This window comes from Larus michahellis, chromosome Z (assembly GCF_964199755.1).
Source record: "Larus michahellis chromosome Z, bLarMic1.1, whole genome shotgun sequence".
NCBI lineage: Eukaryota > Metazoa > Chordata > Aves > Charadriiformes > Laridae > Larus > Larus michahellis.
The window spans coordinates 12,101,250-12,121,521 of NC_133930.1; the positions used below are offsets into that span (position 1 = coordinate 12,101,250).

General features: G+C 60.0%; 1 protein-coding gene across 4 annotated transcripts in view; it reads left to right on the forward strand.

The window, feature by feature from the left end:
• Positions 1–19,515, forward strand: part of TLN1 (talin 1) — a 35,418-nt gene extending 15,903 nt beyond the window's left edge. For all 4 annotated transcript variants that reach the window (XM_074568832.1, XM_074568829.1, XM_074568831.1 and 1 more), the window contains 40 exons: positions 267–434; positions 714–1,008; positions 1,110–1,276; positions 1,648–1,776; positions 2,115–2,228; positions 2,445–2,558; positions 2,716–2,850; positions 2,993–3,121; positions 3,235–3,337; positions 3,414–3,622; positions 3,718–3,837; positions 3,999–4,196; positions 4,531–4,670; positions 4,770–4,863; positions 5,035–5,124; positions 5,301–5,423; positions 5,606–5,749; positions 6,084–6,245; positions 6,333–6,473; positions 6,733–6,914; positions 7,265–7,397; positions 7,519–7,620; positions 7,742–7,912; positions 8,043–8,192; positions 8,316–8,417; positions 8,543–8,662; positions 8,963–9,109; positions 10,023–10,189; positions 10,437–10,620; positions 10,856–10,981; positions 11,289–11,405; positions 11,485–11,670; positions 11,770–11,877; positions 15,440–15,545; positions 15,689–15,813; positions 16,111–16,236; positions 16,380–16,442; positions 16,692–16,874; positions 17,556–17,681; positions 18,264–19,515. In XM_074568832.1, coding sequence (XP_074424933.1) covers positions 267–434; positions 714–1,008; positions 1,110–1,276; positions 1,648–1,776; positions 2,115–2,228; positions 2,445–2,558; positions 2,716–2,850; positions 2,993–3,121; positions 3,235–3,337; positions 3,414–3,622; positions 3,718–3,837; positions 3,999–4,196; positions 4,531–4,670; positions 4,770–4,863; positions 5,035–5,124; positions 5,301–5,423; positions 5,606–5,749; positions 6,084–6,245; positions 6,333–6,473; positions 6,733–6,914; positions 7,265–7,397; positions 7,519–7,620; positions 7,742–7,912; positions 8,043–8,192; positions 8,316–8,417; positions 8,543–8,662; positions 8,963–9,109; positions 10,023–10,189; positions 10,437–10,620; positions 10,856–10,981; positions 11,289–11,405; positions 11,485–11,670; positions 11,770–11,877; positions 15,440–15,545; positions 15,689–15,813; positions 16,111–16,236; positions 16,380–16,442; positions 16,692–16,874; positions 17,556–17,681; positions 18,264–18,395 — 5,631 coding nt within the window. In that variant the 3' untranslated portion in view covers positions 18,396–19,515. The remainder of the gene's footprint in view (positions 1–266; positions 435–713; positions 1,009–1,109; positions 1,277–1,647; positions 1,777–2,114; positions 2,229–2,444; positions 2,559–2,715; positions 2,851–2,992; positions 3,122–3,234; positions 3,338–3,413; positions 3,623–3,717; positions 3,838–3,998; positions 4,197–4,530; positions 4,671–4,769; positions 4,864–5,034; positions 5,125–5,300; positions 5,424–5,605; positions 5,750–6,083; positions 6,246–6,332; positions 6,474–6,732; positions 6,915–7,264; positions 7,398–7,518; positions 7,621–7,741; positions 7,913–8,042; positions 8,193–8,315; positions 8,418–8,542; positions 8,663–8,962; positions 9,110–10,022; positions 10,190–10,436; positions 10,621–10,855; positions 10,982–11,288; positions 11,406–11,484; positions 11,671–11,769; positions 11,878–15,439; positions 15,546–15,688; positions 15,814–16,110; positions 16,237–16,379; positions 16,443–16,691; positions 16,875–17,555; positions 17,682–18,263) is intronic.
• The last annotated feature ends 757 nt before the right edge of the window (positions 19,516–20,272 follow it).

Sequence of the window (20,272 nt, forward strand, 5' to 3'; positions counted from 1 at the left end):
GTGTTGGCGTTGGTGGCGGTGCCACGCTGCAGGCTGTGGCTCAAGGCCAGGTTACAGCCTCACCGCCAGCTGTAGCACACAGCAGAGGTGGAGTCAAGGTGTTGCCAGCCACTCCACGTGTTCCTGCTACCAGTGCTGGGCCAGAGTGGATGAAAGGCCCCCAGAGAGCTCACGTTTCCCCACTGAATATTTCACGAGAGCCCTGTGGGCGGCTGCTGATGCTCCTGCTGCCTGTCCTCCGCGCTGACCCTCTCCGTCCCCCCCAGGACATGCTCATGCAGCTGGCGAAGGCGGTGGCCAGTGCTGCCGCCGCCCTGGTGCTCAAAGCCAAGAATGTGGCTCAGAAAACAGAGGACTCGGCGCTGCAGACACAGGTGATCGCCGCCGCCACCCAGTGCGCCCTCTCCACCTCCCAGCTGGTGGCCTGCACCAAGGTAAGCAGCAAGGTTAACCCTCATCTCGGCGTGGCTGCAAGCGTCACCCGGCTTCTGGCAGCTCCACAATGTGTAGGTGTGCCAGGGCCACATGTCCTCAGGTGGGACATTAAGGGTCTGGCACCAGAAGTGTGGGCTGCCTCAAGCTGGGGTCCCTGCCACTGCGCCCGACTGCTGAATATCCTCTTTGGAAGAGCAGAAACTGGGGACAGCTGTCCCTGCACAGCTCCTACAAGGAGCCCACCATGTTCACTGCCCAGCCTTTTTCCTCCCCTCCAGGTTGTGGCTCCCACAATCAGCTCCCCGGTCTGCCAGGAGCAGCTGATCGAGGCAGGCAAGTTGGTGGCCAAGTCAGCGGAAGGCTGCGTGGAGGCCTCCAAGGCAGCCACCAATGATGACCAGCTCCTGAAGCAGGTGGGGGTGGCAGCCACGGCTGTCACCCAGGCCCTAAACGACCTGCTGCAACACATCAAGCAGCACGCCTTGGGCGGGCAGCCCATCGGGCGCTACGACCAGGCCACCGACACCATCCTCAATGTCACCGAGAACATATTCAGCTCTATGGGTGATGCTGGTGAGAGCGGCTGATGACACCTGGGGTGGAGCACGGTGGATGGGAAGGTATCAGTGAGCCCATGGGGCTTGCTAACAGGCCACCTTTCCTTTCTGTCCCAGGGGAAATGGTGCGGCAGGCTCGTATTCTAGCCCAGGCCACCTCTGACCTCGTCAATGCCATCAAAGCCGACGCGGAGGGAGAGACGGACCTGGAGAACTCACGCAAGCTACTGAGCGCAGCCAAGATCCTGGCTGATGCCACTGCCAAGATGGTGGAGGCCGCAAAGGTCAGTGGCGTGGGGGAGAATGGACACTGGCTTTGGCCCCCAGCCCCATCCAACACCATCGGCTCGGTGCTGTGAAGGGGGTGAGCAGACCTTGGGTGGCGGAGCAGTTCCCAGGGCAAGGTCCTGCACCGAGCTGAGGACCTGTGCAATGGAGTGGGGCTCCTCCTGGAGCTGTGGGTGGCAGCAGAGGAGCTGTTAGCTCTTCTGCAGCCGAGCTCTCCCAGAGAGGCTTTGGGCATCTCCCCGGCACCGCAGGCAGCCAGGCTGCCTGGGGGTGCTCCCCAATGTCAGGCCAAAGCACAGCTGCTGCTTCAGGGGGACAAGGGACCCAGTGGTCCCTGCGAGGTGTGATGGGTTTCCTCTTTCTCCAGGGAGCCGCAGCCCACCCAGACAGCGAGGAGCAGCAGCAGCGGCTGCGTGAGGCGGCAGAGGGGCTCCGCATGGCAACCAACGCCGCAGCCCAGAATGCCATCAAGAAGAAGCTTGTGCACAAGCTGGAGGTGAGACGCTGGACCAGGGGGCCATGGAGAGCAAGCAGGCATGGTCAGCAAGCGAGACCCATGCAGGGAGCTCCTGCATCCCTGCACTTTGCAGAGGGATAAAGTCCTTTTGATGTACAGTGTCCGTCCTGCATCCTGCAGAGACCTCCCCATTGCTCCTTTTCCTTTCCTCGTGCACACTGTGTCACTTTGGGATGCTGGGCGCTGAGGGTGCTGGGGATGCTCTGGTGTCACAGGCAGGGGCAAGGGAGGGGAAGTTCAGGGGGAGCTGTGCCGTGGTGTGTGGCGGGGGGGTGCAGGGCAGACTGCTGGTGCTAACCTGTGCCTCCCCCTGCCAGCATGCAGCCAAGCAAGCTGCCGCCTCCGCCACCCAGACCATCGCCGCTGCGCAGCATGCTGCGTCCTCCAACAAGAACCCTGCCGCGCAGCAGCAGCTGGTGCAGAGCTGCAAGGTAAGAGCCCAGGCCTGATCTTGGTGTCTCCTGCACCGCTTCTCCCCATCCCTTTTCCCGTCTGCTGCGCCGGGGTTCCATGCTCGGCTGCAGCAGGCAGGCAGGACCTTGGGGTCCTCACACAGCTCCCCCAGGAGCTGATCTTTTGGTTGCTGGTCCTGGATTAGGCCCATCTCCTCCCAGCCAAGCCTCTCCAGTGACCCTTCTCTCTGGCAGGTGGTGGCAGAGCAGATCCCGATGCTGGTGCAGGGCGTACGAGGAAGCCAGTCCCAGCCGGACAGCCCCAGCGCCCAGCTGGCTCTCATTGCTGCCAGCCAGAACTTCCTGCAGGTACCCACATTGTCTGGAGCCTCCCACTCCAGCTCCGGCCCCATCATTACAGCTTTCATACTGTGCGTGGCCCTCCTAAGAAACCTACTGCAGGCGGGCAGCAGAGAGGTGCTGCGTGTTTGTCCCCTTCTCATGGCTTTTTCTTTTGGCCTGTCAGCCTGGTGGGAAGATGGTAGCTGCAGCCAAGGCCACCGTCCCCACCATCACGGACCAAGCCTCCGCGATGCAGCTCAGCCAGTGTGCCAAGAACTTAGCTGCGGCTCTGGCTGAGCTCCGCACAGCCGCCCAGAAGGTGAGAGGCTGGGTACCATCCTGCGGCAGGACCCCAGCTGTGCAGAGCCGGTGGGGATGGACCGGTGACAGGTCGTGGTCTCTGCTGTGGCAGGGTAGGCTCGATGGTTGACCCACTCACCTTCCGTTCCTCCCCATTGCAGGCTCAGGAGGCATGTGGACCCCTGGAGATAGACTCCGCGCTGGGTCTGGTGCAGAGCCTGGAGAGGGACTTGCAGGAAGCCAAGGCAGCTGCCCGCGATGGCAAGCTGAAGCCTCTGCCGGGAGAGACGGTGAGGGCACAAGGAAGGGGTGATGCGGGGTGGGTGCTGGGGTGGTGGGGGAGTCATGGGGGTGGAGGCTGGCGGTACAGCCCACCAGCATGTCCCTGCTCATCCCTCCGTAGATGGAGAAGTGTGCCCAGGACCTGGGGAACAGCACGAAAGCTGTCAGCTCTGCCATTGCTCACCTCCTGGGAGAAGTGGCCCAGGGCAATGAGAACTACACAGGTACTGGCCTCCACGCTGGGGCTGGGAGAGGGGAGGGAGCCATGCCAGCAGCCACTGACGTCTCCATATCCCCCAGGGATCGCTGCCCGAGAGGTGGCCCAAGCCCTGCGCTCGCTTAGCCAGGCTGCCCGTGGTGTGGCGGCCAGCACTCCCGATCCCCAGGCACAGAGCGCCATGCTGGAGTGCGCCAGCGATGTCATGGATAAAGCCAACAACCTCATCGAGGAGGCGCGGAAAGCAGTGGCCAAGCCCGGTGACCCAGAGAGCCAGCAGCGCCTGGCCCAGGTAGGGGGAGCGGGGACGCCAGTGCCCCCCACCAGCCTGTGGGAAGGGCATGGGGCTGGCCAGGGGGATGGTGACCACTCTTTGCTTCTCCACAGGTGGCCAAGGCGGTGTCACAGGCCCTGAGCCGCTGTGTCAACTGCCTGCCAGGGCAGCGGGACGTGGATGCTGCCATCCGCATGGTGGGAGAGGCCAGCAAGAGGCTGCTCGCGGATTCGGTGAGCTGAGCAGGGGCGGGAGGGGAAGGGGGAAACCTTGTAGGGATGCAACTTGTCCATCCACAATAGGCTCCTCTGTAGCGTATCCCCAAGCATGTGCCAGATCTTCATCCTCCGTCTCCATCCTAGCTGCCTCTCCTAACCCTTCTCCCTTCCACCAGTTCCCTCCCAGCACCAAGAGCTTCCAGGAGGCGCAGAGCCAGCTGAACCAGGCAGCCGCGGGGCTCAACCAGTCTGCCAATGAGCTGGTGCAGGCATCCCGTGGCACCCCTCAGGACTTGGCCAAGTCCTCCGGCAAATTTGGACAGGACTTCAATGAGTTCCTGCAGGCAGGAGTGGAGATGGCCAGCCAGTCCCCGGTGAGAGCAAGCACCCATTGGGGGATCCTGGGTATGGTGAGAGGTTTGGGGAGCCTAGGAGGGCGGCAGACCGCAGGCAGGGTGGCTGGGCAGCGGTGGTTGGGTGGCTGTGGCCAACACAGCTGGTGAGATGGGGTCTGGGACTGTGCAGAAGTGCCGCATCAGGGAGAAAGTGGCTTGGGTTAGTTCAGCAAGTGTCGCTGCCGTATCCCTGCTGTTGGCAGGCGAGTTAGCGGAAGGGAGTCGGCTCAGCTTGAAAAACCAGCAGAGAAGACCCGGGGTGGGCGTGGAGTTTGGAAACCTGCGGCAGGTAACTGTACTTGGCTCCTTGCAGAATAAGGAAGACCAGGCACAGGTGGTGTCGAACTTGAAGAGCATCTCCATGTCCTCCAGCAAGCTGCTGCTGGCTGCAAAGGCGCTGTCTGCCGACCCCGCAGCCCCCAACCTCAAGAATCAGCTGGCGGCAGCGGCACGGTAGGAGGACCTGCGCCCTGTGAGCTGCTTTCTGCAGCAGTGGGGCCGGGTGGCAGAGCTGGTGCTGATCCATGGGCCTTTCTTCCTTGTCCCCGGCAGGGCTGTGACAGACAGCATTAACCAGCTGATCACCATGTGCACGCAGCAGGCGCCGGGCCAGAAAGAGTGCGACAATGCCCTGCGGGAGCTGGAGGTGAGAAGCCACATCTTGATGAGGCAGTGGAGGGGCTGAGATGTCTGGGTGCTGAGGTGTGGTGGGGAGGGGGGAGCTGCACCCCACTGCGAGGGGCAGGAGGGAGCAAAGAGGAGGTGCAAGCAGAGGGCTTGGACCCTTCCCTTGGATGTGACACCTGTGTCCCTCCAGACCGTGAAGGAGCTGCTGGAGAACCCCACCCAGACCGTCAACGACATGTCCTACTTCAACTGCCTTGACAGTGTTATGGAGAACTCCAAGGTGAGCCCTGAGCTGGAGGTGGACGTTTGGGGGAGGATAGGGAGGTTTGGGAATGATGTGGGGGAAAAACGAAAGGTGTTTCCACCCCTGTTGATGAAGCACAGTGAGCTCTGAGCCTGGGAGCATGGAGCAGGAATGGGAGCTTGTCTCTAACAGGTGCATGGTGTGTCCTGCAGGTGCTGGGCGAGTCCATGGCTGGCATCTCCCAGAACGCCAAGAACAGCAAACTGCCCGAGTTTGGTGACTCCATTAGTGCCGCCTCCAAAGCGCTTTGCGGGCTGACGGAGGCAGCTGCCCAGGTGAGAAATGCTCAGTCCCAGCCCCAGCCATTACCCCTGGTGCATAGTTGCCGTACACACCTCTCCCCTGCCCCTCAAAGCCTGGCCCCATGGTATGGTGCTGCCAGCCTCCTCCAGAGCCCATGCCTGCTCTGAGCCTCTCCCCTGCGCATGAGCTCTCACCGCCTCTCTTGTGCTCCCAGGCTGCCTACCTCGTGGGGGTCTCGGACCCCAACAGCCAGGCTGGACAGCAGGGCTTGGTAGACCCCACTCAGTTTGCCAGAGCTAACCAAGCTATCCAGATGGCCTGCCAGAACCTGGTGGACCCTGCCTGCACCCAGTCCCAGGTGAGTATGAGCTGGGGCACCATTACAGGCATTTTCTTGCACAAAAGGCAGTGTGAAGTTATTTGGAAGAGCTGTGTCCCAAGAGTTGGCCAAGATTATGGCTTGTGTCTCATCAAGCCCCATCAGCTGTACCAGGAACCAGCTGGCACCTTTGCTGCAATGGTGACAGTGTCCAGATGGGGGGCTGTATGGGTGTGCAGGACCTTGGCGATCCTGTTTGGATCCCAAGAGGGGTTCTGTCCTCACTGGTGCCCCATGTGGGACTGGCAGGAAAGGAGAGCTGTGGGGATGGGGAGTCATGATGGATCCTGCCTCACCGTGCTCTTCCCCGCAGGTGCTGTCAGCAGCCACCATTGTGGCAAAGCACACCTCAGCCCTGTGCAACACGTGCCGCCTGGCCTCCTCCCGCACTGCCAACCCTGTGGCCAAGCGCCAGTTTGTCCAGTCAGCCAAGGAGGTGGCCAACAGCACAGCCAACCTGGTGAAGACCATCAAGGTGCGGTCTCCCTGCCGGGGCTCTGTGGTGGGATGGGATTTGGGGCATGGTGGGGGTCAGATGACTGCTCTGGTCTCTCCACACCAGGCCCTGGATGGCGAGTTCAATGAGGAGAACCGAGAGCGGTGCCGTGCCGCCACTGCCCCTCTCATAGAGGCTGTGGATAACCTGACTGCCTTCGCCTCCAACCCGGAGTTTGCTACCGTTCCTGCGCAGATCAGCCCAGAGGTGGGACGCTGCAGGGGCAGGGAGGCTGTGGCCTGGCTGTGATGGGGGCTGCCAAAGGGTGAGGAGGAGCTGTGCCTCCTCCTGAACTTGGGACGTAGCCCCAGTGTGGGGCTGGTGCCTTGGGAGGGTGTGATGGGAAGGTGGTGGCAAGCCCTGGGCTTCGAGGGCCTGCTCCAAGGTGAGGGTCATGGGAGGGGGGTAACTTCTCAGGCGCAGTCTGTCACATGCATCACCGCCAATCCATCGCCTCCTCACACAGGGGCGCAGAGCCATGGAGCCTATCGTCACTTCGGCCAAGACCATGCTGGAGAGCTCTGCTGGCCTCATCCAGACTGCCCGCTCTCTGGCCGTCAACCCCAAGGACCCGCCGCAGTGGTCAGTGCTGGCCGGCCACTCTCGCACTGTCTCGGACTCCATTAAGAAGTTGATCACCAACATGAGGTGAGGCGAGTCCTGCCTGCTCGGCCATGGCCTTGTTCCTGCTGGCAGGTACCCTTGTTCTGAGCGAGCATCCCTGGGGATGCTTTGACTCATCTTCTCGGCCACTGCTGGCAAGGGGAGGCAAGGGATGGGAGAAAAGATGTTGTCCCCATTGTCCTGTGCAGGAGCTGCTCCTCGAGCCCTGGCATGGGTTGATGGGAACCCATGCCAGTGTGCGGGGACTTTATGACCCTGGGTTGCCCCAAAGCCTGAGATATGAGTCCTGTCCCTTACCATCACCAGCTGAAGTGTGGGGGTGAAGGGATGGTGGAGCATCTGCCAGCACTGGGCTGATCCATCTTGTCACACAGGGACAAAGCCCCAGGACAGCGGGAATGTGATGAGGCCATCGAAGTCCTGAACAGATGCATGCGGGAGGTGGACCAGGCCTCCCTTGCTGCCATCAGCCAGCAGCTGGCCCCCCGAGAAGATATCTCCCAGGAGGTGGGTTGGGGACGCGCTGCTGCAAGCTGAACGAGGGTGGCGTCCTTCCCCCTGTCTCCCAGCAACTCATGGTCACCCCAGCCCTGCTGCAGCCTCACACAACACCCTCTCTTTGCAACAGGCTTTGCACAACCAGATGATCACGGCTGTCCAGGAGATCAGCAACCTGATTGAGCCCGTGGCCAGCGCGGCACGGGCTGAGGCCTCGCAGCTGGGGCACAAGGTAATGTGGGGATGGGGAGCTGCTGCTGAGGTGTTCAGTGAATGTGGAGGACTCACGCAGAAGGAGAGGTGCGAGACAGCCAGGGCTGGAAGCTGCTGGTGCTGATGATGCTCTTCCCTAGGTGTCCCAGATGGCTCAGTACTTTGAGCCGCTCATTATGGCGGCTATTGGTGCTGCCTCCAAAACGCCCAACCACCAGCAGCAGATGAATCTCCTGGACCAGACCAAAACGCTGGCCGAGTCCGCCCTGCAGATGCTGTACACAGCTAAGGAGGCTGGTGGAAACCCCAAGGTGAGCAGGAGGGCCATGTGTCCGTGGTGTGCTCCCCTTCACGTGTGGGTGCCGTGTGGTGCATGCGGGGTAATTGTGCAGCATCCCTGTCAGGATGTCTGCCTTACCACAGTCTTTCCTGTCCTTGCAGCAAGCTGCCCACACCCAGGAGGCTCTGGAGGAGGCCGTGCAGATGATGAAGGAAGCGGTGGAGGACCTGACCACCACCCTTAACGAAGCAGCCAGTGCTGCAGGTGTTGTGGGGGGCATGGTGGACTCCATCACCCAGGCTATCAACCAGGTGAGTGGAGCGTGGAGTGCACCTGGCCAGGGCTGGGGATGAGGGAGAGGAAAACTCGGAGTCAAACCCTACAAGGTCTCTGGGCTGGGGCTGGAGTCAGGGTCTCCGTATGGTCTCTTGCAGCTGGACGAGGGGCCAATGGGTGAGCCAGAGGGGACCTTTGTGGATTACCAGACCACGATGGTGAAGACAGCCAAGGCCATCGCAGTGACTGTACAGGAGATGGTGGGTGCAAGCAAGCCTGTCACCGCAGAAAGCGCTGCCTGCCACCCAAGTGGGGCGACCGCCCTCCTTGTTTGCCCATCCCAGTGTAGGGCCCCTCCAACCTCCTGCTCTTCTTCCATCGGCAGGTCACCAAATCTACCACCAACCCAGACGAGCTGGGCATACTGGCCAACCAACTCACCAATGACTACGGGCAGCTGGCGCAAGAGGCCAAGCCGGCTGCGCTCACCGCTGAGAACGAGGAGGTGCGAGCGTGGCAGGGAGCGCCGGAGTGTGCTGCGGGGCAGAGCAGGGTCTGCTGGAGTGTGAGAGCAGAGGACAGGGGTGCTCAAACCTCCCATCGGAGCTGGAGGCAGGCAGCATTCACACCTGCCCTGCAACACAGTGTGGAAACATGGAGCAAAGCCATGTTTCCTTTTTCCCGCTGCTGAGTGGATGGATTGGGAGAGAGGAGCTGGGTGTGGGTGGCTGGTGTTTCCCGGTGGGTATCATGGATGCGGGGCTTAGTTCTCTGCTGGCTCTCTCACACGTATGTTCCTCTCCAGATCGGCTCCCACATCAAGCGCCGGGTGCAGGAGCTGGGTCATGGCTGCGCCGCCCTGGTCACCAAGGCTGGAGCCCTGCAGTGCAGCCCCAGTGATGCCTACACCAAGAAGGAGCTGATAGAGAGTGCGCGCAAGGTTTCTGAGAAGGTAAGCGGTCCAGAGAGAAGGGTGATGGCATGGCAAGATGGGAGGGATGCCGGATTGAGCCATATGCCCTTGAGCCACCACGCCAGGTTCTCCCCTGGTCCTGTTGGTCTCTCAGCCATGCTCACCTTGCCCAGCTGACAGGGTGGAGGATGGATCCCCCTCTCCAGGCGCCATAACAGCAGCTGGTGCTGTGATGGGTGAGTGTGATGCCCAGGTGCTGCCTGATGATGTGCCGATGATGGCCTGCCGGGGGACACAGATCCACACACTGGCGGCAGCCCAGGGCTTTCCAGATCAGCTCTTGTGGTGGTGGGCGTAGTGTTTGCTGCGTCTTCAGCCAAGCCTGCAGTTCATGCTCGGTGACCAATCTCCCCTTCATCTTTCTCTGGTGTGGTGGAAAGCGTCCTGTCCATCAGTCAATCTAAAGAACATGCTTCTGAATTAACAGATGAAAACATGGCTAAAAAACTCTAGTCGATAAGGTGGCAATAGAGCAGCAAGACTTGTAAGCAGAACACTTGTTCATAGTGCCTGGCACATTCCTGCACTGCAGGTCCTTCCGCTCCATGATTGCTTTCCCTCAGGAAACTTGTTCTCCTATGAGTGCTTGCCCAAGTACAGAAATTGAGTTTAGCAGCTAAAGAAGGAATGAGCTGCGATGTTCTGATGCCCGTCATGTAAACGTTATTAATTTGGAAACTAGCAGAGTCAGATATCTCCTGGACCCCCAAATACAGTAGGTACAGGGACAAGATAAATAAATTGAAGCTAAGAAGGGGTGTCCAGACCATGTGATTCCGAATTCCCCTCCTTGATGTGAAGCAGTTCCATGCTGAGAGGTGTCAGAGGATGCTTGTGGTGGGAGCTGCCTGAACTTGCTGTGCTCCTCGGTCACCCTCCTTGTACCCCGCAGGTGTCTCACGTGCTGGCAGCCCTGCAGGCCGGGAACCGCGGGACACAAGCCTGCATCACAGCAGCCAGCGCCGTCTCTGGCATCATTGCGGACCTCGACACCACCATCATGTTTGCCACGGCAGGAACGCTCAACCGGGAGAACTCGGAGACCTTCGCTGACCACAGGTATCAGGGCACCTCATCCAGCCTCTGCTTAGCCAGAGATGTGGGGGATCAGGCTGTGTCCCTTGGTCTCCCATCTTTCTGAGGTGTGGACCAGCCCCAAGGAGAGCTGCAAGTTCAGGTCACACCAGTTCTGTTTCCCCTTCAAGTTTGTACATACAAAAGGCAGGGTCCACAGTCTCTCTACATCCCAATGACCGTGTGTGTGTGTAGAGGGTTACGTCGTACCTGACTCCCTTCTTCTCCCCAGGGAGGGGATCTTGAAGACAGCCAAGGCACTGGTGGAGGACACCAAGGTCCTGGTTCAGAATGCCACGGCCAGCCAGGAGAAGCTAGCCCAGGCTGCCCAGTCCTCTGTGTCCACCATCACCCGCCTGGCGGAGGTGGTGAAGCTGGGTGCTGCCAGCCTGGGATCTGAAGACCCAGAGACTCAGGTAGGATGGGCTGTGTAGGGTGAACAGGAGCGGTTCATAGCTTGCTTGAAGGGGTTGAAGGTTACAGGTGTCGTGTGGTGCTCTGGGCTGGATCCTGCATGTTGTGGAGAAGGGTGGGTGGGCTGTGGCTGGTGCTGGCTGCGTTTTTGCTGGGCTGGATGCCCTGGGTGACCAGATTTCTCCCAGCCTGAGTGTGATGGTAGCCAAGCCATTGCCCTGGTCTTGCTCTCCCCAGGTGGTCCTGATCAATGCTGTGAAGGATGTGGCCAAGGCACTCGGAGACCTGATCGGTGCCACCAAGGCAGCCGCCGGCAAAGCTGGGGATGACCCTGCTGTCTACCAGCTGAAGAACTCTGCCAAGGTCTGACTGGGTGTGATGGGAAGGAGGGAATGGGGCAGGGGAGGCTGGAGAAAGAGCATGGGGGGCTTCTCTGCCTCTCTGGGAGCAGAAGGACAACTGGTGGGCGATCAGAGCAAGAGGAGAGGAAAGGGCACGTAAAAGGTGGGGCACAGCATGCAGAAGAGGCATTGGTGGGAGAACGAGATGGGGTGGTGTGAGTGAAGTATGGGAATGAGACCATTTTGGACCAAACCATGAGGGAGGGACAAGTGCTGGCAGCAGCGCAGAGCTTGCGTGGGGCTTCACCTGTCTCTGTTCCCTTCCACAGGTGATGGTGACAAATGTCACTTCCTTGCTGAAGACAGTGAAGGCCGTTGAGGACGAGGCCACGAAGGGGACACGGGCACTGGAGGCCACGATAGAACACATACGCCAAGAGCTGGCGGTGAGTACAGCTGCACTGCTGCAACTGCCATCCCTCCCAGTGGCTGCCCCACACCTCACCGCCACCTCTCGCCTCACAGGTCTTCTCCTCCCCGGTGCCTCCTGCCAAGGTCTCCACCCCGGAGGACTTCATCCGTATGACGAAAGGCATCACGATGGCCACGGCCAAAGCGGTGGCCGCTGGCAACTCGTGTCGGCAGGAGGACGTCATCGCCACGGCCAACCTGAGCCGCCGTGCCATCGCGGATATGCTGCGCGCCTGCAAGGTGGGGCAGGCAGGGGATGTGGGTCTAGCACGGGTTTGTGGGTGCCGGTGGGGATGGTGCTGGATGTGAATTGGGGCTTCCCTGTCTCCCGGGTTTCAGGAAGCCGCCTACCACCCAGAGGTGAGCGGGGACGTGCGTCAGCGGGCACTGCGCTTTGGCAAGGAGTGTGCCGATGGCTACCTGGAGCTGCTGGAGCATGTGCTGGTGGTGAGTGTCCCTGCCGCGGTTCCCGGGGTGGGCAGAGGTTGCCCATGGATGCCAGGGTGCTCCCCAATTCCCCAAGGTCCTGTGGGCTCTACACCTCCCACTGAGGTCTTTGCACGGCCCCCTTCACTGCCAGTGCTGGCACAGCGTGTGGCTGAGCCCCTGCCGTGGAAGCAGATGTCAGAGAGATGAACAGGCTCTGAAGAAAGGTATTTGGCTAACAACAGGCAGAGATTAACTGGCTGTAAACAGATGGAGGCTGGAAATTCAACAACACGGGGGCAAAGTCCTGAAGCAGCTTGCAGTAAAAGCGGTGGGAGTGAGAGACTTCAGGCAGTGTGAAAACAGAGCTTGTTAAGCTCGCAGCAGAGTGGGAGACAGGCAGTGCCCACGGCAGCAGAGGTGATAACTGCGAGCGCCAGCTGCACCCTTCTGATCCAGTCTTCCTCTGGCTGAGTCCTCCTGAGGACTTCAGCTGGCCACTTTAGTTGGCTATCCTACAAGAAGAGTGTAGTTTTACAAGAAGCAAATTAGTAGAGCAGTAGAGAGGATAGAGTGAGGTCCTTCCAGCGGTTTGCATTCTCGGCGGGATGGCAAAGGTGGAGTCAAGGGCACTGGAGAGGTGCACAGAACCCAGCCAGCGGAGCTGCGGGAGCCCTTGAACTGGAGTTAGTACAAAGACTGAGGGCGAGTCAGCTCTGTGGAGCTCGGACTGCGGTTTCCTGCAGGGAGAAGCCCCTTTGGGCAGAGGGTAACCAGCGCTGGAAGCACACAGAGGGAGTGGGCAGGACTTGATGGCCAGAAATTGAAGCTGGGTGGGAGAGAAGTCAAAGGGTGGTTTTATCCTAAGGTGGTAACCGCTGGGGTATGGTTCCAAGGGAAGCAGTGAGTTCTCCGTCCTCTGCACCTAGATCAAATGTCTGGAAGATGCTTTAGCCACACATAAGTCATGGCAGCCAAGGCTGAGGAGAAATTCTCTGGCTGACCTGTTGTTAGCAGATGATTGGGCTAATGACTTAGTGTGGCAGTGCCGGTGTTGTCCCAACGAGGGGTCGTTTACCCAGTGTGCAGATGCCAGTATACACACAGGGTGGAGGTTTTACCTTTTTATTTCATTTCTGCAGAGTTGGGTGCTACGTGGTAATGCACAAAGCTAGCACAGAGGCCTAAAAACTCTTACGAATATTTATACGGTCCAAAACGCAGAAATGCACACTCTTAATTAGAAATATTGGTTAGTACCTTAACAATTTCTATCGGTTAGTACCGTCTCTCGCTTTCATTTAAAGGTGCAAGGTCCTTTAACTGATGTGCCCATGCTCCAGCACTGTAGGGGTGTAGTCCAATTCAGTCTCCAGTTGAGTTTGTGGTTTCGATCTCCCACTGCCACTTTTACCCTTCCTCCAGTAACTGCAAATTTTTGTTGACTTTATGCCTTATCCAGCAGCTCGCTGGTTTTGGTGCCTCCTGTGGTGGGATGTTCCTTATTATCAGCCTTCTTCAAGGGTGTATTCATTAGTAAGACATTTATTGTTTATACCAAGTGTCTGGTCTCACAGGGCCTTGTGACCTTTTTTACAGCATTCTTACTTTCTTACTTACTTTACAGCATTCTACATTCTTACTTAATGACAGATTCTACCTTCTAAAATATGTTTTACCTTTTTAAAAGTACATTCTGCCTTCTTAAAGTACATCACCAGAGGTCAGCCTACGTGCAGGAGCGTGCTATTCCACTGTATTTTGGGTGTAACCATCCAGCTGCAGTGCCATGTCTCTTCAGTATCATACCTTGGTTCATCTCTTGAAATGTTCACTGGAGGTGCACCTTAGCAAGCTCATAGCCTCCAGGGTGCCTTCAGCTCCAGGGAGAGACCATTTAGCAGTTTCAAACACATTGTCAGAGCAGATAGCAGACTCAATAATGTGGCATTTAGTCTGGATGCGCTTAGGAGGTCAAACCAGCCATCGCTGTGTGCCATGAGCTGGGGGGTCTGAGCCACGTGCAGCTCTGATGACTTTGCTGGGATGGCCCCGCACAAGCCCAGGATAAAGCCATGAGCGCCCCCCACACACACACGCACACACAGCCTCTGCAGGAGTCTGGTCTGCGAAGGCAGGAACAACGCACATGGGTCACGTTTATCGGAGGGCAGCAGGAAGGAGGTAGGGGAATGGGAGGGGAGATGGCGGATGCGGTGCTGCCTCACTCCCCAGCGGCAGCAGGTCCATTGCTGTATGTTGGGTCCCCACGGGAAGCAGTGCCTTGCACGGAGCGTGAACAAGCGTGTTCAGGGTTTGAGAAAGAGGGTTATTTGGGATGGAAGACGTGGCTGCCGGCAGAGGAGTGGGAAAGCCTGCATATTTCACTGGGGAGGGGAAGGAATTTGAACCTCCACAGGCACTTGGGGTTTGGTAACGGTAGGACTCTCCCTCCAAAAGCAGCGAGATCTGGTGGCTGAAAACTGCAGTGAAGCCATTTGGGGTGGGGAGAAATAAGGTGTAAAGCGGGGGCGAGGAGGCAAGCGGCTCCGTGGCTGCTCTGGGTGTAGGTGTCTCCTCTGGCCGTGGGAGCCTCATCCAGGAGCCCCAGCTGAAGTATGAGCTAACGATGGCGGCACGGCTCCCCACCCGGGACCTCTGATCCTTCGTTCCCACCTCTCCTCTTGGCTGCCCTTCACCCCTCACCGGAGAGCACCCACGTCCTCCTGCCCCACCCCGTGCCCCCCAGCACCCACGTGTTCTGGCCCGGGCGTTCACTGCTTTCTTCTCTCTCTTCTCCCTCCCTCTCTGTCAGCCGGTGAGTAAGGTGACGTTGGGGTGCCTGCTGGTGTCTAACCTCAGCATGAGCCTCGCTCACGGCGTGTCTGTGTGCCCAGCCCAGTGCTGGGGTGGCACTTGCGTGTGTCCGCAGAGACCGCCGGGGTCCGTGTGTGTGTGCGTGTACTCACACCCGCTCTAGCTGACGGGCAGCTCTGCCGCCTGTGTGGTGCAGGTCAGGCCAGCGGTGAGCTCTGCTTGTGCGTACGGCCCCTGTGTGTGCGCACACGTGTGTGCTGTGGTGTGTGCATGTGTCCTCCCCCACCCCAGTGAAGGACCCTCATGGCTCTGCCTGACACCTTCTCCCAGCAGCGCCAGCTCTCCTGGGCTGGGACCTGGCTCCAGGGTTCGCGCCCTTTGCCCAGCTTGTGTTTGCAGACAAGTCTCCAAAACAGGGGACAGCAAGAGGGAAATGCTTCTGGAGCTCGAAATGCTTTGTAGCAGGGTAAGACAACCTGGAGGGGGTAGCTGCTGAGTGCAGGAAGGCTTGCGCTGAGGGTCTTGTGTCTGCAAGATGCCCCAGAAGCTGTGGATGCAGAAGGGCTAATAAGGGGAAGCTCATCCCATCCTCGAGCAAGAGGAGACCAGCCAGGGTCACTTGAGAAAGCACCACAGGCAACACCTGATGTGTACCCATGTCGGGGGGGAGCTGGGGGATCCCACCTTCCTTCCCTGGGGAGCGCACCCTGAACAGACCTATGAGGTCCCCCTTTCCTAGGTGCTTACATCTGCTCCTTTCCCACAGATCTTGCAGAAGCCGACTCACGAGCTGAAGCAGCAGCTGGCAGGCTACTCCAAGCGCGTGGCCAGCTCTGTCACCGAGCTCATCCAGGCAGCCGAGGCCATGAAAGGTAAGGAAAGGTCCTGCTCTACGGGGCAGGACCAAGGGCTGGGATTAGGGTGGAAGGGCTTAGCAGCTGATGGAGGAGGTAGGGTGAGGCAGAAATGAGGCCGCACGCAAGGTTTAACCTGGCTCGCTTCCTGGTTTTTCTAGGGACGGAGTGGGTTGACCCAGAAGACCCCACTGTCATCGCTGAGAACGAGCTGCTGGGGGCAGCAGCTGCCATTGAGGCTGCAGCCAAGAAGCTGGAGCAGCTGAAACCGAGAGCCAAACCCAAGGTAGGTGGTGCTGAGCCTTGGCTGACCCCTGTGCTCAGCTTGGGGTGGGCTGGGGCTCTCCTGCCTGTGCTTCAGCCAGGTCTGAAGCCCCATCTGACAGCCGGTCCCTCTTACTGCACTCCCACATCCCCAGCTGGACCTTCCTTGGGCAGCCCACGCCCTCCTGCACCTCACAGCCCTTAATCCAGCTTTATATGTGCCCCCCCACACCCTCCAGCCCCCTGTGGCCATCATCCTGCTCTGCTCCATCTGTCCCAGCACCCCTGCCTGGGACTCACACCCTGCTCTTGCCCACAGCAAGCAGACGAGAGCCTGAACTTCGAGGAGCAGATCCTGGAAGCTGCCAAATCCATTGCTGCAGCCACAAGTGCCCTGGTGAAGGCAGCCTCAGCGGCCCAGCGAGAATTAGTGGCCCAAGGAAAGGTAAGTCTGCAAGAGGGGAAGAAATAAGAACACGTAGGGCTGTGGTGGGTTCTCCCTTCTCCTGGGTCTGCTTGGACCCCTCATGCCCCATGGCAAGGGGTGCCTGGGGTGGTGAGCCTCACCCCTCCTCTTCTTCCTCACAGGTGGGCGCCATCCCCGCCAACGCAGTGGATGATGGACAATGGTCCCAGGGACTCATTTCAGCTGTGAGTATCAAGGTCATGCTCAGGGGATGGGGGGAGGGATCCCTCCTCTTTGCTCCTGCTGCAAAGAGGAGGATGCTCTGCCCGTGCACTTCTCCTCAGTGGAAGAAGCAGCCATGCTTCTTGCTCCCTCTCCCACCAGCTGACACATGGCGTGGAAGCTGGTTGTCACCATCCCATGCCCCACAACCTCCTTGGGGGATTGGTCGGGGGGGGCTCCCATACCCCCACTGACAGCCTCTCTCTCTGCAGGCGCGCATGGTGGCTGCTGCCACCAACAACCTGTGCGAAGCCGCCAATGCAGCGGTGCAGGGCCATGCCAGCGAAGAGAAGCTCATCTCGTCTGCCAAGCAGGTGGCTGCCTCCACGGCGCAGCTCCTGGTGGCCTGCAAGGTGAAGGCTGACCACGATTCGGAGGCCATGAAGCGGCTCCAGGTGAGTCCCAGGATGCCCCTGCAGCCCCAGATGTCTCCTCCCAGCTGCTGGAGGTGTGGGTGGAAGTGGGGTGGGGGCTCATGGGTGCTGCCCAGGTCTCAAGCTCCCTGCCTGCGTGCCTTCAGCAGGGAGCTCATTGGAACACAGGCTCCACGTCACTTGGACTTCACTGCTAATTGCGTGCCACGCGTGTGAGTGATGCTGGGCTGTGGAGCCCAGCGGTGTTCAGGGATGATGAACTGGCACAGGAATGCCTGAAATGCGTTTGCTGCATCACTGGCATTCGAGACATTAATGTTTGGGGGACACGTTAGGGAGCACCCTTAATCCTCAGAGGCCATGGCACACAAGAGGTTAATGTCCATGCATTGTGGGGGTTAACATGGGGTCCCAGCACCGGTCCCTCGGGGAGGGTCAGCAGGACTGCCCCCCAGTCACTGCCCCACGGCTCAGACAGGAGCCAGAGCCCGGCTGGGAGCAGCAGCGCCTGAAATGGTCATGAGCGGGTGGCAAGGCAGCGAGCCATGTAAAGGAATCCCTGCCTGCAGCTCCCAGCGTGCCTGGCTGCCTGTCCTGCCTGCCAGCCTGGATGTGGGCAGGGGTTCTTTGACACCCCCCCAAGCAGCACTCGTATGCAGGGGCTGTGACTTAACGCTGCCGTTCCCCCCTTTCCTGCTGCAGGCCGCTGGCAATGCGGTAAAGAGAGCGTCGGACAATCTGGTGAAGGCAGCGCAGAAGGCAGCTGCCTTCCAGGACCATGACGAAACGGTGGTGGTGAAGGAGAAGATGGTCGGGGGAATTGCACAGGTGAGGAGCAGGGCTGCTCTGGTGGGGCAGGGGAGGCTCTGGCTGCCTGTGTGTCTCTCAGGAGCCGGTCCCACCACCCACCAGTACAGGGCATGTCTTGAGAGAGCCTTACAAAAGCCCTATCCCACCCAGTGCCAATTAAACACTGTGGCTACACCCTCTTCCTGCCATATGTATAGCACTGGGCATAGCCAGTGATGGTGCACGCTCCCCGGAGCGTGATGCCCTGGCTTCTCCTTGGTACTACTCAACACCATCCCTGCGTCCGTGACACGTGTGAAGGGCAGAGCATCAAGTAATGGGGGAGAGCTGCCCAGTATGAGGTGACACACGTCCCAGCGCTGCCTCCTGACCACGGGCTCGCAGCTGAGACCCTCTACAGGGCGCGTGGGGCTGAGCCCCAGGAGCCGTGCTACCCCCTGTTAACTCTGGAGGACTGTGGTCCCACTGCAGGGACAGCACACAGCCCTCGTGCCCGTGGCCACACCAACCCAGGGAGGCTGTGGCTGTGGTGGGGGGAAGCAGCAGCCAGAGAGCATCCCTCTCGGAGGCAGCCGTGACCCTAGGGCTCTCTCCCGGCAGATCATCGCCGCCCAGGAGGAGATGCTACGCAAGGAGCGGGAGCTGGAGGAGGCGCGGAAGAAGCTGGCCATGATCCGGCAGCAGCAGTACAAGTTCCTGCCCTCGGAGCTGCGGGACGAGGAGCAGAACTGAGCCCCGCGCCCTCCCGCCGCTCACCGCACAGACTGCCGCCTGCCCGCCCGCTCCTATTTAAGATGATCCGCCTCAAGCGAAGGGCTGCCTGGGCTAGACCAGAGCTCTGCCCGCACCCAGAGCGACGGGACTAACCCAGCTGCTGCTCCATGCCGGTGCCGCACCAGCAACTCCGCTTTGCCGCCCAGCCCACCTTCCCACACGCACCCAGGGCACAGCCAGAGCGTCCGGAGGGACCCGGCTGGGCTGGCAGCCGGGGCTGCACCGGCTTAGGGCTCACCCGCCAGCCCCAGGGTGCGGGGCTGGAGAGCTCTCAACTATAAGGGGATATTTCTGTGTGCCTTTGTCCTTCTCACTCGTGCTCCTTTCTTCTCTCTCCTCTGCACGGGCTTGCCCTCTGCTGTGCAGTCAGGTACAGGGAGTAGCATGGTCCCTCGCTGACCTCTCTCACAGAGCCGCCTTTCACCTCCAATGCCTTATTGCTGGCTGAATCCTCCTCCTCCTCCTCCTCCTCCTCCTCTTCCTCCTCCTCCTCCACAGCTTCTCTGGGAGGCACTGAGCCCCGCCCCCCCCCCCCCCATGAGCATCTTCTTCAGCCTGGGCCCCTCTGGGGAGCAGCAGGGCTGGAAGCCACAGTGCCTCTGCTCAGCATGGGGGGGTGCGCGATGGGTTCACCGCCCGAGCTGCTCTTTGCCTTCCCGCGGGGATGCCCTCTGCCCATGGCCCCAGCCAGCTCTGCCCTCCTCCTCCTTCCCAAGTGCCTGCATCGTTTTCCAAGATCTGCAGTATTTTTGTAACTTTTCCATTTCTCTAATATCGAGCCTGCAGCTTTTGAAGTTCATTTATTACCCCCTCCCCTCCCAGCTCATGCCCCAGCTCACTAACACCCAGCTCTTGCCGGGGTCCCGCAGCCCAGCATTCCACCCCTCCTCGGCTCTGGGACCCCCATTCCCTCCCCCTTTGCACTTGCTGAGGCTTCTTTCACTATTTTGATACTTTAAGCATCCCTTATTAAACATTGAAGGAAACCAGCTCCCCCTGAAGCTCCAGGGTGGGGTGGGGGATGCCGATGTCTGCTTGGAAAGATGCATTCATCAATAAAATCTGGTTTTCCTGCTTTCTTGATGCCTGGGTATCAACGGGACCCCTGCCCCGGGAGGGAGGGGTGGTGGGCAGGGGGGCCACTGGTGCTTGCCCTCACAGCAGAGGCCGGGGGGAAGTGCAGCACGGCTGCTTATACAGCATGGAAAATATTTGAGGCACGTCCAGCCCCAGGCACTCAGCAGGCCAGACCCCCGCTGCCAGCCATGTGCCGGCCCTCACAGGTGCTGCTGGGGGCCACTGCTGCGGGAGGGGACCGGGGGGGGGATTTTGTTGCTGGGGGATTTGGGCTTTGGAGTGGGAGGGGGATGTGGAGGGGCAGCTGGGCTCCTGGCCCCATTCCTACTGCCAGCCAAAAATACCGCTGGTTAGGGTGCTATGGGGGTGCAGGTGAAGGGACCCTCCAGGTCACTGGTGGCCCACCGGTGGGGAAGCGGCAGCCCTTGGCGTGCTGTGGGTCTGGGAATGTGGCCGGAGCCCTCACGGCTGCTGGTGCTGAGCTCACCCCCCAAAATAGCCCCCCGGGGCCGACCTGCGCAGGCAGCAGCTGCCCCAAGCGTGTCCCCACCTGTTCCCACCCTGTCACTCAGCAGGGGTTCAGGGGGCCCGAGCGGCAGCGGGACGGGTGGGGATGCTACGGGGTGGAGCGGGGACGCGGGGTGAGCTGGCACGTGTCCCCTGCTTCCAGGACGCGTCCCCAGCAGCGTGAGCTACAAGCATCACGAGCGGCGAGGGCAGCATCCCACAGCATCCTGGCAGTGACCCCCTGTCCCCTT